The 14,082-nt window shown below is 42.2% G+C and overlaps 1 protein-coding gene across 1 annotated transcript in view; it reads right to left on the bottom strand.

Moving 5' to 3' along the window:
- The window catches only part of bmp6 (bone morphogenetic protein 6), a 41,839-nt gene that overhangs the window by 1,993 nt on the left and 25,764 nt on the right, over window positions 1-14,082 (bottom strand). The window contains exons 3-5 of the mRNA XM_035655932.1: window positions 10,436-10,584; window positions 10,033-10,230; window positions 994-1,070 (exon numbers count right to left, since the gene is read on the bottom strand). Of these exons, the coding sequence (XP_035511825.1) occupies window positions 994-1,070; window positions 10,033-10,230; window positions 10,436-10,584 (424 nt within the window). The remainder of the gene's footprint in view (window positions 1-993; window positions 1,071-10,032; window positions 10,231-10,435; window positions 10,585-14,082) is intronic.

Here is a 14,082-nt window from a genome sequence, read left to right as displayed (position 1 = left end):
ACACACACTCCCACACAGTGATGGACTGGGAATGAAAAATGGTTCTGGGCTTTTTGACTTTAATGTCCCACCCCATCCAGGCTGTGATAGGTCGGTTCGTGGCGATGCATCTTTCTCGCACTTGTTTTTGCATAGCGGGGTGCTCAAGAGGCCTGCAGGGTGGACCCCGTGGCCCAGGCACCCCATAGTCAGGCAGCCCTTCTGGCATTTGTCAAATTTCCAGACGGACAATCCATCACTTCTCGTACACATACATACACAAAGCAGTGTTTTGTTTCTAACAGTGTTTATAATGTATGAGAAGTATGACTTAAATGACTGGTTAATGGTAAAAATGTTTGGTCCACCACATTTTTTAAACCTGTAGGTTTAGCAAGTACTAACATAATTCACAAATGCCACCAAAGACAAGACTGCATACTAGTAAACATGGAACAAAAAAACTTTACACATTTGTTAGGCCTTCAATAAGTGGAGATTTTGATTTTGTTATCTTAAAACATCCTATCTTGCTCTGTTGTCCCTCAAATAAAGGCATAAAAAGTCCCCAAAAAGCCTTTAAAAAAAGAAGTAGCTACTTGATACACCTATAGATGTAGAATTGACTTATTATTGATAACAAGGTCCTGAAGTTCAATTACTATTCCCCATTGAAGAAAATGTGTGCATTTTACTCCTTTTCTGTAATTCTGTAAACGCCTTTTGTGCCTGCTGGACTTGTATGTGTATATAGAGACTATTAATTATGCAAGACGTCCACAATCATCCCTACATTGTGTGTCTATGGATCCTGAGTGAGCCAAACTCCATCTTTCAAAGTCAGTTTTATTTGTGTTAGCCTCTTAAATTGTTCTACATACAGTATGGTATCTAGCTGCCAGTAAACATGGATTAGACTATCAGAGACTGTAAGGATCACTACTACCTTACCTGTTCACCACACACGTGTATTAGGACTTGTGTGGATTCATTGAATAAGAAAATGTTCACTACCTGCCAGCCCAGCTCTCTGAAGCTGACGTAGAGCTCATGTCTTCTGCACGCCGTCTTCTGATCACTGCTGTTGTAATCTGCAACAGAAAAACAGACAGCCACCATAAAACACAGTCAGCAAAAAACCCTTCCCTGGGTAAATTACTTTTTTTTTTTAAATATCCCAATTAAACCTCATGAAAGTGACGCATTACATTCAGAATCTGAGAGCAGAAGAATAACACAATCCGCCGTGTGTAATGCACTGGGTGGAGACGCATGCGAGGGCGTAGACCGGAGCACAGGCACAAATGCTCCTGACAGCGGTCACTGCGCTGTACGTGCTTCACATTCATCTGCTGCCTAATACGTCTGAACGTTTGCCTAATTGAATTCATCAGCATTCAAATATTGCTTGGCGTAGGCGCAAGTGGTGACAGAGTGACAATTGTGTTTATGGACTCTCCGGCTCTGCAGTTTGGACTTAATTATCTCGGTTCCACTCTGCAGCAGTGGGGCGGGTTGGCTGCAGACGGCCCCAGGTATAGGTTTGGTTTTTTACAGTCGAGGAGGTCATTGCTGGCACCGGTCACCGCGCTGAAGTCAAGGCGGTGACACTGACTTTCCACTGACGTTTCAAGGGCTCTCTCTCGCTCACTTTCTCTGTCTTGCCTCATTGACTTTATTGTTGCTATTATGTTTTTTTTTTCTTCACAAGCCTTCCCAGTGAAAGACAATGAGAAAGAAAAAAGAAAGCTGTGGCACTAGTTAGTCCTGCATTTTCAGAAGAGCTTCATCCAGGATGACCCACGGTGTAACGGTGGTCCCTTAACGCCGACAAAAGCAAACTACACTTGGCTCCTTGTTGGCCCCACGATGGCTTTAAGCAGTACCCCAGCCACAAGCCCCTAAGTGATTTTAATTGTAGTTGGTCATTGGTTAATTATAAAACTGTTAACCAACTGTTTTGGCAGAGGACCTTTGTCTTTTTTTGTCCCACTTGTCATTAGGGCTACGATACTGGTTTTTGATTCCCTGTTTAGCCAAATAGAGTAAGTGCTTAAGATATTTAGTCTACTATTTACTTTACACATTGCAAAAAAAACAAAAACTATTTACAGCTTTGACACTATGTGCAACTGGCTCTCACAACCAAAACTCCCATTTGCTACTTTTTACAGATTTGCTCATTGCAACGTCAGCCGGTTTGGGGTAGCCACTTATTCTGTCAAGCCATTCAAACATGGTGATTTTTCTCTCTTCTGCAATAAATAGAGAGGGCCCCAGAAATGAGCAGCACATTACTGCAGTTGCAACATTTACAAGACACAATTGCTATGTGATACGTAGACAAGCACTTAATAAATGTGAAAAATGATTTGTGTGAGTGTGTGTGTGTCAGGGAAAAAGAGAGCGAGTGAGTCAGACTGCAGACGGGGATTTGTCACTCAGTCACAGCCACCACCCAGCCACTCACCTCACTAACTCGCCAACAGCAACCATGGTTAGTCAGCTGGAGTTGGAGACAGACACACACACACACAGTATATACAAACAATTATGTAAGGGTCATTGATGTCCTTACATCTCTGCGTCTATCATTCATTACCACTGGCACTTACAGTACGTAAACAAATACACACTCACACACAAATGACCTGATGTTTATCTGTTTAACAGCCAAATCCACTTAGCCACCCATTAAAAGGCAGAGTTGTCATTTAAATTCGCCCGTGCTAGTTGCATTAAGATTTCATCATCACATCAAATTTCATTTTGAACAGACGCACTGACCGCACTGCCCAGACCCGTGTGTTTTAGCTGGACTCCTCTCAAGTATAAGAAAAAAGAGACAGAAAAGGGGGGAGGGAGGGAGAGCCAGTTGGACTTGTCACTTGGATTCATCTCAGCTTGAAGTAAATGAGAAGAGAGGGAAAGAGAAAATAGACAGAGAGGACTCAGAGAGAGCGAGAAAAGAGAGGGGGGCTAAGTAGAGCATGGCGCTGACACTGCCTGAGTTTGGGCTGCAGTTTCTACCACCTGTGCTAATAATGTGCAGGTGCTCTATAATAATAAGGCACTTTGTGTAAGAGCATCTACCAGACAGCATCTAAAATAATACAAGAAATGTCTATAGTGGCTTATAGGGCTCTCATAAGGATTACTGTATAACTCACTATAATGTTTAAGGGCTACTTAAGATAATCATGTTATTTGATTTTAGAAAGGTTAATGGAGTTTGCTGTCTGTATAGTGCATAAAAATGTTCCCAAACACTGTTCTAATTTGGTTTTCAGATGTCATCAAACAAATCAGATGCAGATCAATTGCGGTCTAAATTTTCCCTAAACAAGAACAACAATAGAGACATGAATGTGTCTGAGTGGACGCATTAATTCAGCAAGAGACGGGAAATGGAAGGTGAGACTGGTCACGACAGGCGGTTGCGGGGTGAGGTCAAATGGCCATCCGTAACCATCAAATACAGTCAGGTGTTTCCCCAGTTTAGGGTTCCTTCCTTCCCAATAGGAAGGCCAGTTCACTGGGTGTCTGCTAATGTGGAAATACACTGTTTATATATATGTGTGTGTGTGTGTGTTTGCCGGTGTGTATATCTTTGTGGGTGCACATGTACACTGTGCATTCAGGCACGCATGCTTGTGCTGTGTAAATCTGTGTGTGTCTAAATGTGTGTGCGCAGAAGATACACATGGAGACCAGGTCACATGTGCTCGTCCTGCCTCCCTGTGGACTGACTGACCTGCCATAGTCTTTAACAGCAGAGAGCGTTCGGATCTAACAGATTTACTGTATGGAGGCATTCACAAATGAGAAAACAGGCTGGTCCTAGACCAGCTGCTGCAGGATTCTGCTGATTTTTCTATAATTATTTAAAATCCACTTGTTTTTTCTTGCATTGTAAGGCACATTTGCAGTGTGTACAGTGTTTATATACAGGAAACATCCAAGGACGGAAGAAAAGTGCCATTGAAAGAACTAAGCTGATTGGCTTAGTGACTTGGCTGACCTGATATGAACTTGAGGTGATGTTTATAGAACGAGGAACTGACACATTAGACTATTATAAGATGACAAGGCTTTCATACAATTCATGTATAAAGATTTATGAGTCAGTAATGAACAATATAATAACTATTTTTGTGCCAGTCACCATGTCTCTGTAAGTAACGCACTGTACCATGACATACACACAGGCCAAACTGCATGCGGCCATATTATATACACACACTCAGAGACCCCCTGCTCCTTCATCCAGGTCTAGTTTATGGTGCGTGACATTCAGCTTCGGGTCAAATCACAGCCCATGTAGGAGGGTGAATGAAGCCGGCTGCACACTAGGCGGACTTCTGCACCAGTAGCTGTTAATATAGTTCCTCACGAGGCGTCTACGGTTGCGGGCGAGGTGGCAAAATCCGATCATCTCATTTGATTCATCGTGCTGAGACAGAAAAACTGTATCTGTATCAAAATAAAATGTTGCAATACCTTCAAATTAGCACTGTATACTTACACGGTATGTGTATACTTACGGTAAATGAGAAGGCTTTAACACATTTTGGTTAACATACTGAGCAACATACTCTAGTTTCCCCTCTTTCTCACACACACACACGCATCTACACACAAGTCATTTTCCTTGCACCTCTTGGCCTTCAAAGCCATCAGCATTTACAGTCTGTGGGGCTCTTTAAGAGGAATAAAGCTGATATTTACTGTGGGCTTTCATTGAGTGTAAAGGCCCAGATTTGTGGTGCCCATAAACCACATCTCCCCTTCCTGCCTGTAAAAATTTAATGCCACACAGCTACCGCTGAGCTCCGGCTCCCATGAGGATTCTATTCATTTCTTTTTCCTCTCCTTGACATAGAGCAGAGGTGGGAAAGAGAACGTGAACTAGCTCTACATATTATCCTTTTTAGACAAATTTGTATATGACTATATACTACTGCTAATGAAAAGTATGTGCAGTAGGTTTTACTTTTACATTGTAGTAGGTTTGCACAAAAAATATATCATAAAATAATTTGATGATAGATTGTGGTATTAAGCTCATTCATTAAAGCTATAGTTAGACATTTGGGGAAATGTGCCTAATTAATACCACTCCCATGTCTGTATGCTAAATATGAAGCTACAGTTATCAGGTGGTCAGCATATCTTAGCATAAAGACAGGAAACTGGGAAACAATTAGACCTGCTCGGTCCAAAGGTAACAAAATCCACCTACAGACATGAGGGTAGTATCGATCTTATCTAACCCCCGACAAGAAAGCGTATAAGCCTGTTTCCTAAAATATCTTATGGTTTCTTTAAGCATCTGCAGCACCTACAGAAACCAAACCATAAATCCTAGTTTCACTTGCTTCTTGCACTTCTATCAGGACCAAATATTTGAATATCAAATGGAAGCAGGATTTCCTTTATTGACATGGTGATGTGAATGGAGCCAGTGGCACTGAGCTCTACTCACTTATTACGGCAGCTTACCTAACCTGGAAATGTTTCTCTGTGAGTAGACAAGGATCTATTTGACCATGTGACACTAAAACTCTCCAATAAAACCGATTCACATTGAATTCATGGAGGTGGGGCAGCGGCTGCCGGTTCCCCACCCTGTCTATTCAATAGCAGGGGAAACAGGGCTCCTTACTGAACGTAATACTGTGTGGTATGAGTCCTGGGCTGATATTAACCCTTCACTAGACTACCTGCCATTCATTAAGCCCCTGAAACACTTTAACCGGCACCTGTTGAAAGGAAAAGGCTATAAATTATATTTATGACGTGTTGTTCCAGAAATGAAATGGTGCCAATTCAGACGTTACAGCCAGGATGTTTGGTGTAGGAAGCGTGTGTGTTGGTCTATGTGTGTGTGACATTAAAAAGTCATTTCAACCCAAGCTGGCCACAATTTCTCACAGACGCTTTGCTGTAATTCTATAGTTTTCAGCAGCAATTTCTCAAATCAAGAGTGAGAAAAAATTGCAGCTTTTACAGTAGCAATTACAAGAACTCCCAGAGAGGTTTTAGTGAGAGAAAAACTTTGGTTATATAGGCCCAAAAATAAAATCTGGGTCCTTAAGACTTGGAAGAAGAATGTCACTGTTGTCCCTGACGTTTCTCCTCTCTTTTCCCTCCCACCAACCACTACTACTGAAGTTTATCTTTCTTCCTGTCTTTCATCACAGAGGTTATTAAACCCTGCGAGGGAGCTCCGCCACATCTAATTACTCCAACGGTAAACAAAAGGAGGTCGGGTGGGGAGGGAGCAAGGAGAATGAGGAGGAGGAGGAGGGAGGAGAGGAGAGACAGATGAAAAAACACCGGTGGCCAAGCGCCGTGTTATTATAATTCTTTGAGCGATACTGTTAGCGTGGTCAGTCGTTTAGCTGTGCAGCTAATGACTGGCTAGGCCTAATTACAGGCCGCCTGTGCAGCGCCGGGACCTGATATTCCTTCCCCGGATGGTTGTTAACTTCCCCCACAACCAAAGCCCAACCCGACTCCCATTACCTCCCTTGGCCTTCTTTGCCCACAAAACCCCAAATTACCTTTAAAGGTGTTGTATTGTTCTTTTGGCAAGGTACACAGCAGCATTTTCCACTGTGCACACCCAGAGGGGGCGGAAGCATTATACTGATGAAAATGTATCTGTCTCATAACTCCAAATTTAAGAAAAAGTGTAAACTAGAAAGACATATTTGCCCAGGAAATAAGAAAACAAGACATTAGTCTGCCTGGTCTGCAAATGGTCTGCTTTTGACAGTGTAATATGAAAAAAAGGGGATTTATTAGACATTTAATCGCACCATTATCTCAAAACTAATGTTGCAGAAATGTATTTGGCTGAATTTGTCCTCTTTTGTCATCTGGAACACATTTACTATCACATATCTTTTTAAATCCAGCTTGCTAAAATTGTGAAAATGAGAAAATAACAAGGCCCAAAGCCTCACAGGGGATACAGTAGGGAAAATAAAGTTTCATCGTTAAAAGATTGTTTTATATCCTTCGCAGCCAGAGAAGGCATTTGAGTATTTATGAAATCAAAATGAAAATGGACAAAAATGTCTCTTTAAGTGTCAGTTACACCTCAAATGAGGACAAAATGGTACCGAAAGATACGGTCAGATCAGTGCAGCGGTTAACCACACAGGTCAGGAGTGTGCAATTTGGGCAGAGCAGGGAAACTATTTTTAGAAAACACACAGAGCAAAGTAACTCATGCTGAGAGTGTTTTAAAAAGCCTCTATGTGGAAGCTAGTGCACACTAGAGCAATTAAAAACAAACACATTGCTGCCTTCCGGCCTTAGATCCCATGTTTTTTCGGAAAGAAAAAGCATCAGGGTGAATTATCGGTGAAATACTCCTTTTAGCCGGAGCTGTGGTGGCCTGAACTGATGTACTGTAGCTCTGTGCCAGACAGACACTGGGGGACAACGTCCACATTTTGTTTCTCCCCATGAGTGCTCTATAAGACGGATGCTCTCCCCATCCATCCTGTCCTCCTCCCTGTCTCTAGAGTGAGTGATGCGGTATTGAAACCATATGCCCTCCTGAATTCCTCACGGATCCTCCCATCCCGTCCAATCCCAGCAGTCCTCTGCTGGCCGCGGACACTCGGCTGTCGCGAGGGGGGCCTCCCTGCTTCCTGTGTAGGATCTAAATATTTACACTCCCTGTCGTCCCGAGTGGCGAGGCGGAGAGGTCTTGATGTTTTGGGTTATGTAAAGTCCAATCCTCCAGGACACATATTTAACAGATTGTCCTTGTTAGAACAGATTTTTGAGCAGATTCACCTCAGAGAAATATTTCTCATCCTCCTGATATAGAGTCCGACACAAAAGCAGACTACAGCCAACCCACCTTGTTCACTACTTGCTTGTAAAATTAAGCATTTAACTAGTTCTTTAATTATGAATTTAATAACATTTGACAGAAATATTCCTTCATGTACTGAAGGAGAGCAGAGGCGACATCTGTTACAGAAACACTAACACATTGTGAGCACATAGTGTTCACCTCAGCTCTTTGATTCTTAAGACTACTGGGGTACACTACCCCAGTATCAGAGCGTCTTCAAGACATCTTGACTTAAGCTCTGAAGACATCTTAGGACATCTCAAGCCAAAGACAGCTGGGTAGAAGAGAGCACAGGTCTGGAGCCAAAACTGAACATGTGGTACACTCCAACTCTCCTGTAGCATAACAAATGATGAGTCTTTGTTCTTTGTTATGTCAGCAAAAGCTTTCATCTAATGCAATTACAGAGAAAAGGCCCTGCAGGATTTTAACTTACAACCTCTTGTGTTAACAGCAGCGCACTGTAACCTACTGGGAAAGTGAAGGAGATGCTCTGAACAAACAGGAAATACAGCAAACAAATCTCAGCGAGGGCTTTTTCGAGTGGTAGTGAGAACAAACCCAACTTGTCCCACACATACTTCTGTATACCATGCAGACGGTAGAGCCATTAAACGGGGCAGCAAAAGAAGCATAGCAGAGGTAAATCACTTCCCAAGTAGTCAGCCAACTCGGGCCGTGTGCAGCTGTGTGTCAGCGCGATAAGCCCCGGCACCAGAGAGCCAAACGTGAGCCGACCCCGGCCCAGATTTAGCCAGGTTTTTGGGGTGCGGGCTGTAGCCGTTTTGGGCTGAAAATCAGCTCCAGTTAGCAGGCTAGCTTTGGGCCTAGCCCCTGGAATCGGCACAAGTATACTTAAGCTGATTCTCACAAGTAATTTATCAAAAGTCTGACACAAGTCCAGCAAGCAGGTGTGCCGAGCTTAGGCTGCTGCTGGGTCCAAACAGTTTTGGCTACCTGAAGCTCAGCAAATACACAGCCCTGAGATATTTAAAGAAAAACAGAAAAACTAAGTTCTACGGTGGCACCTGGTATGTGGTTCACCTGGGGTTCGATTCCAAACCTGAGGCCCTTTGCTGCATGTTGCCATTTTTATTTACTGCTGCACACAGGGCTCTCCTCTGATACACAGCAGAGTCAAAGCTTTGAGCTGTGGAAGCTTATTATTAACATGATGCTTCATCTGTCAAATTAGCCAAGGATCAGGCCGATATTAACAGCAGGCTCACTGAGCACTAACTTTATGTGCTGCATTAGTCACACAATGAAGACTCACAGGAGCAGCTTAGCTTTAAGCGCTATAAAGTCTTGCCAGAATTGCACAGCAGGTGAAAGGTGGGCGGATTAGGGTTTGATTTAATTTGAAAGCTTGCAAAGCTCATAACATCAGACTTGCTCACTTTACCTGCTCATTACATCATCTGCTGTGTAAGGAGAGAAGCGGGGAGGACTTGATGAGGAGGGTTCAGAGGATGAGGTCACCTGTCAAGACGCATTTGCCGTCCGGGTCCTAAATCACTGAATGTTCACTAGTCCACAATCTTGTGTGTCTCAGTTTGCGGTACTAAATCTCTAGTGATAATTATTACATCATTTGTAACTACACACATATTCTTTTTCTTTGAGTTTGAGCGCAATTTCTTAAACTCCTTTCTCTTCTATACTCTCCACCTAAAACCATCCATTCATCTCATACTCTAGCCTTTGCTCCTTTTAGCTCAAATCTCCAGCCAAACCCTCCATTCAACTCTTTGGCTCAACCTGTCTGGAGAGGTGCCACCGAAATCCCCTTCATAAATAAAACATCTTATATATATTGCTCTCAAATATACACTATATTCCCAGCTTAAGATGCAGGTTTCAGGATACACTTCACTGCTGTAAATGCATGCAGAGGAACTACAGTAAAAACAGATTTTGGACATCATCCCTAGGCTAGGATTTTCAAATGATGGGGGCTGATTAGAGAGAGATCCGGATGAAGTCAGGTCCAATTTATCAAGTGTCTCAAAGAGAAATACTTCAAACACATGCTACCCATTCGCTGATCTCAACAGGTTAGACATCAATTACGGATGTAGTGAGGTCAGTTTTGTGTCTGACTGTGTTCATGGTTGCATTGTTTGATGAGGTCAGTTAAGGTTCAGTGTTTGTGTAGCAGACATCAGACTGACCTGCTGGGCCTAGGCCTCTGGATCCCTCCTGTGGTTGTGTGGAACGGTTGCGGTTCTGCTGGCGACGTTTTCCGCCGGGGGAACGGGCCGTGCGGACGTGCACTTCACTGACTTTGAAGAACGCCACCATGAAAGGCTGCTTCTCCAGCGCGCCGTCACGTCCTACGAGCCCCGCCTCCTTGGAGCTGATGCTCTGCCCTGTTTCAGAAGACACAGTATTTAAAACAAGGCAAGATTTATCATAATGGTTGTGTTGTTTTGCACAAGTTTCTGATTCTGTTGTCATTTATGATTCTTTTGTAGACCACAGGAAGTGACTTACTTAAACTACTAACATAAAACTATGGATTTATGTTGTAAAATTGAGTGAAAGTAAAGTAAAAAATGTGATTTATTCTCTCACCGCTGCTGGTCTCCACGCTGACCTGCAGGCCAAGGTTGTGCACTGGGCTCATCACCCACAGGTTGCTGGTGGCAGTAATGTCAAACTCCAGCCAACCCTCCTCAGCCGCCCACAGCCTGCGAGATTCCAGCAGGAACAGGTCTGCCTCTCTGGGAGAACATGGGAGATGATACAAAAGAAAAAATTGCTTGGATCATAGATAATAATAGTGTTTCATGACACGACTGTGTGAAGGGTGGGTGAAGCTTGTTATCAGGCCTAGCACCTTAGCACTAACTAGAAAAAATGTGTTCACTACTTTTTATGGTTATCAAAGGTGGCCTTTGATGTTCAAAACAGCCAAGTTAGTCAGTATGCATGTTGGTTTTATGCTAACCAGCTTTTGAAGCCTTTTCAAGACATTTTGTAAGTAGATTTTACTAGTTTGTTGTAGAGTTGTAGACTGCATTTTTGGGTCACTGTCAAACTGTACTGTCTCAAAAGGGCTTAGTTAAACTACATAAACAATTTTATACAGTACTTAGAATTAAACTCTATATTTAAATATCTGGCAACCCAGAGGCAACAGAGGAACACAACTTAGATGGAAAGAGTGAAAGAAAAAGAGTTACTGCAAATGAAAATGCTAGTCAACACTGGCCACAAAAACCAAAAACGCAGGAAACATAAAAGCTGTATAGTGTGCTCGACTCTGATAATTATGTTCTTTAAAGTTGTATGTTATTTTCTCTCAATCAACCTACAGCATGAAATACAGACATACGATAGTGTCGTTATAGCTCAGAACACCAGAGGACTGATCTGCCTCTTTAAGAAAGCAAGGGAAACACAAGAGCTGTTGGTTTGTATCAGGGTAACAGTATCATAACAGAATGACAGAAAGATGGATTGCTGCACTTAACAGAAAAGGCTGGGAGACACTGTATTGTAATCCAATGTAGCTTTGACCATACAGTCTACCTCTCTGAGGGACAGGAAAAAAGGAAGGAATTAAATCTTTGGTATCAGGCTACAGGCATGTTAATATCATTTACAATATTTTGTATGAATGAAATCAGGCTGCAAAATGGAAGAATGTGTCAAACGGGGGAAGAAAAAGCCGGACATAACACGAATGTGGACTAATGAATGAAAAGAGAGCAGAGGAGCTGGAAGGAAAAGACAGAGTGTGAGTGATAAGAGGGCCTGTCCTCCCACTGTCCCATTACAGTAGTAATAACACAGCGTCGGGTCTGTCGGACCCTTCTCAAAAGCCGACATCAAAGCCTCACAATCATCCAGGTGTTCAGAGAATGTCCCTGCAGTCATGCATCAGCAGCCTTCTTTATTGGTCATTAATGAGAGTGTTTCTGACAGCTTCCGTATGAGCCTCTATTCCTTGTTTTCCCCTCACACACACACACACACACTCCACCCCACTGCTAAGTTCACACGTTTGTCACAGCATGGGCCAGTGTACCGATGTTTCCGCCTCATCGTCACAGCCGCTGCTCGGCCGACGAAGGACGGTAGGGGGTCCATCAGGGAGCCACCTGCAGGGCGAAAGGCTACTAAGAGCCTACTGTAAAACTTCTTATTGACTGACTGCCTAAATGAACTGGAATAATAAGGTCAAAGGTGAAAGTTGTGTTTTTTGCAACAATAAATCTCCTTTATAAGTCTTGTCAGTGAGTGTTGTTAAAAATGTAACGCAAGGTGGGAGAGTGTAGCTCACAGCTGGCCTGGTTATTTCACTTGCTTTCATCTTGTAAACTGCTGAAAAGGCATATTTGTTAAATTGTAAAAGCAATATGTAAGACATCTGGAGGGAAAGAGTGCAGAGGGTTTCAGTATATGAGGGAGATGATAATTCTGGATCTAAATACCTAAGCAACATTTTAACAATCAGAATAAAGACAATATTACTAAAATACACGTATAAGGAAAAGGAGGAATGAAATCATCTGGTTGGGTACAGTATAATAGCTGGTAAAATGTTGCTGAATGGGTTTTGGTCTGGAAAAACAGCCTTCGCAGCAGCATGCCCTTTTCTTAATACGATGTCAGTCCCGCCGCATTTTTGGCATTGTAATCTCTCACATTCCTTGCCTGCTGTTAGCGAAAACAACCCCAATCAAATGAAAAGAACAAAGGGTGTCAGGCTAATTAAGCACTCTATAATTAGGGCTTAGAGTCAAAACAGGAGTCTTTTACGGGACGGAGGGGCGCGAGAAAGTTAATAGGCTCCCAAATGATTGGGCAATTACAAAGGTACAGTTTAGCAAAAGGCGGAAAATGGGAAAAAACAAATATTTATAGTTTTCTGATATAAATCGTCAAACCTCAGACATTATATTCAGAACTGGGGGAGACTGAAGATAAGAATGTAAAATGAAAATGGTTACGACTTAAATGCTGTGCAGACGTTACTGATTTTGGATTCACACCTACAAAGCACAACAACAGCCCGAGCAAATGTTCTCCACCTGAGAGCACACCATCCAGGCTGTAATTTTCTTCAAGGTAAAAAACCTGTCCTACAATAACACAGAAATTGGACATATAGGGGCCCTTTAATCTCCAAATATCTCCCAAAATAAAAGGCTTTACCACCAGGCTGCAGAGCACAAACCACCCATTGTAGGGATAAAGGAATGCAGTAAAAAAGTAGCTCGATACTTTTAGAAACCTTTTGAAAGACAGAAAAATATACTTTGCCAACATCCATAGGTGACATTCACTTTTTCGATAGGCGGATCTCAGGGTGGATCAGCTTTATCCCTGGACTGTAGTCTGGGATAAGATTTGGTGTTAAGAGACCCCACATAAAGGTCTCTTGTTTCTTGATTATATTCAACACAAAATGATATATTTAAAAAAGTAACTTTGAGGTGTATTGATAAGATGTAAGCTTGGAAAGGTGTATCAGAAATTCTCTTCATGTTAGAGTTGGTTCTCACTGGGCGGGCTTGATAAAACACAAATATCATTCAGAAATCTTACTGGATGTTTATCTGCCCCTGCAGACGTAATGTAAATGTTTGGCATATATTAGCTGCGCTCATTTGGGGGACGGGAGGATTTTGAAGCTGTGCTATTTCTGAGGGACGTGGTTTTGCTTGATTTTACAATATAAACATGGCAGGGGCTCAGAGTCTGTGTAACACACAGGGAGAAGGCAACTTTTTATAATCATAAACTTTACTTTTGTTGATGCCCAGTACAACCACAGTGCTCTGCAAAATTACCAGATCAACCCGAGGGTGGATCATTGCACACCCACGTTGCATGACCAAGCCCTGTTCACATCCACAGAACTTTACTTAGGATATGACATATTATGGTAAAGCTTCGTAAGATACCAAATATGTCGAACTGTACTGTTGAATTACAGGGAAATGAGTGTAAAATACATCAACATCACCTATTCTAGATTATTTACCTGCAGACATGAAAAACTTACTTCTAAGGGACAGTGAAAGACCCCTCTAATAGGCCCATCTATGGGACATACTAAACTAAAATATGAATATTTGGGTTTATTTTTGCTATTGTTATTATCTGTCTTTGTTTTTCTTTATTTCCCCCCCATTTTCTTTATTTGCTATAATTATCATTATTTAATCTTATTAAATTATTTCTCTGTATTTTAATAATAATAATAATAA

The sequence above is a fragment of the Morone saxatilis genome, unplaced genomic scaffold, assembly GCF_004916995.1.
Source record: "Morone saxatilis isolate NCDOM2014 unplaced genomic scaffold, NCSU_SB_2.0 Contig0, whole genome shotgun sequence".
Lineage (NCBI taxonomy): Eukaryota > Metazoa > Chordata > Actinopteri > Moronidae > Morone > Morone saxatilis.
This window is presented reverse-complemented; position numbering and strand designations above follow the sequence as displayed.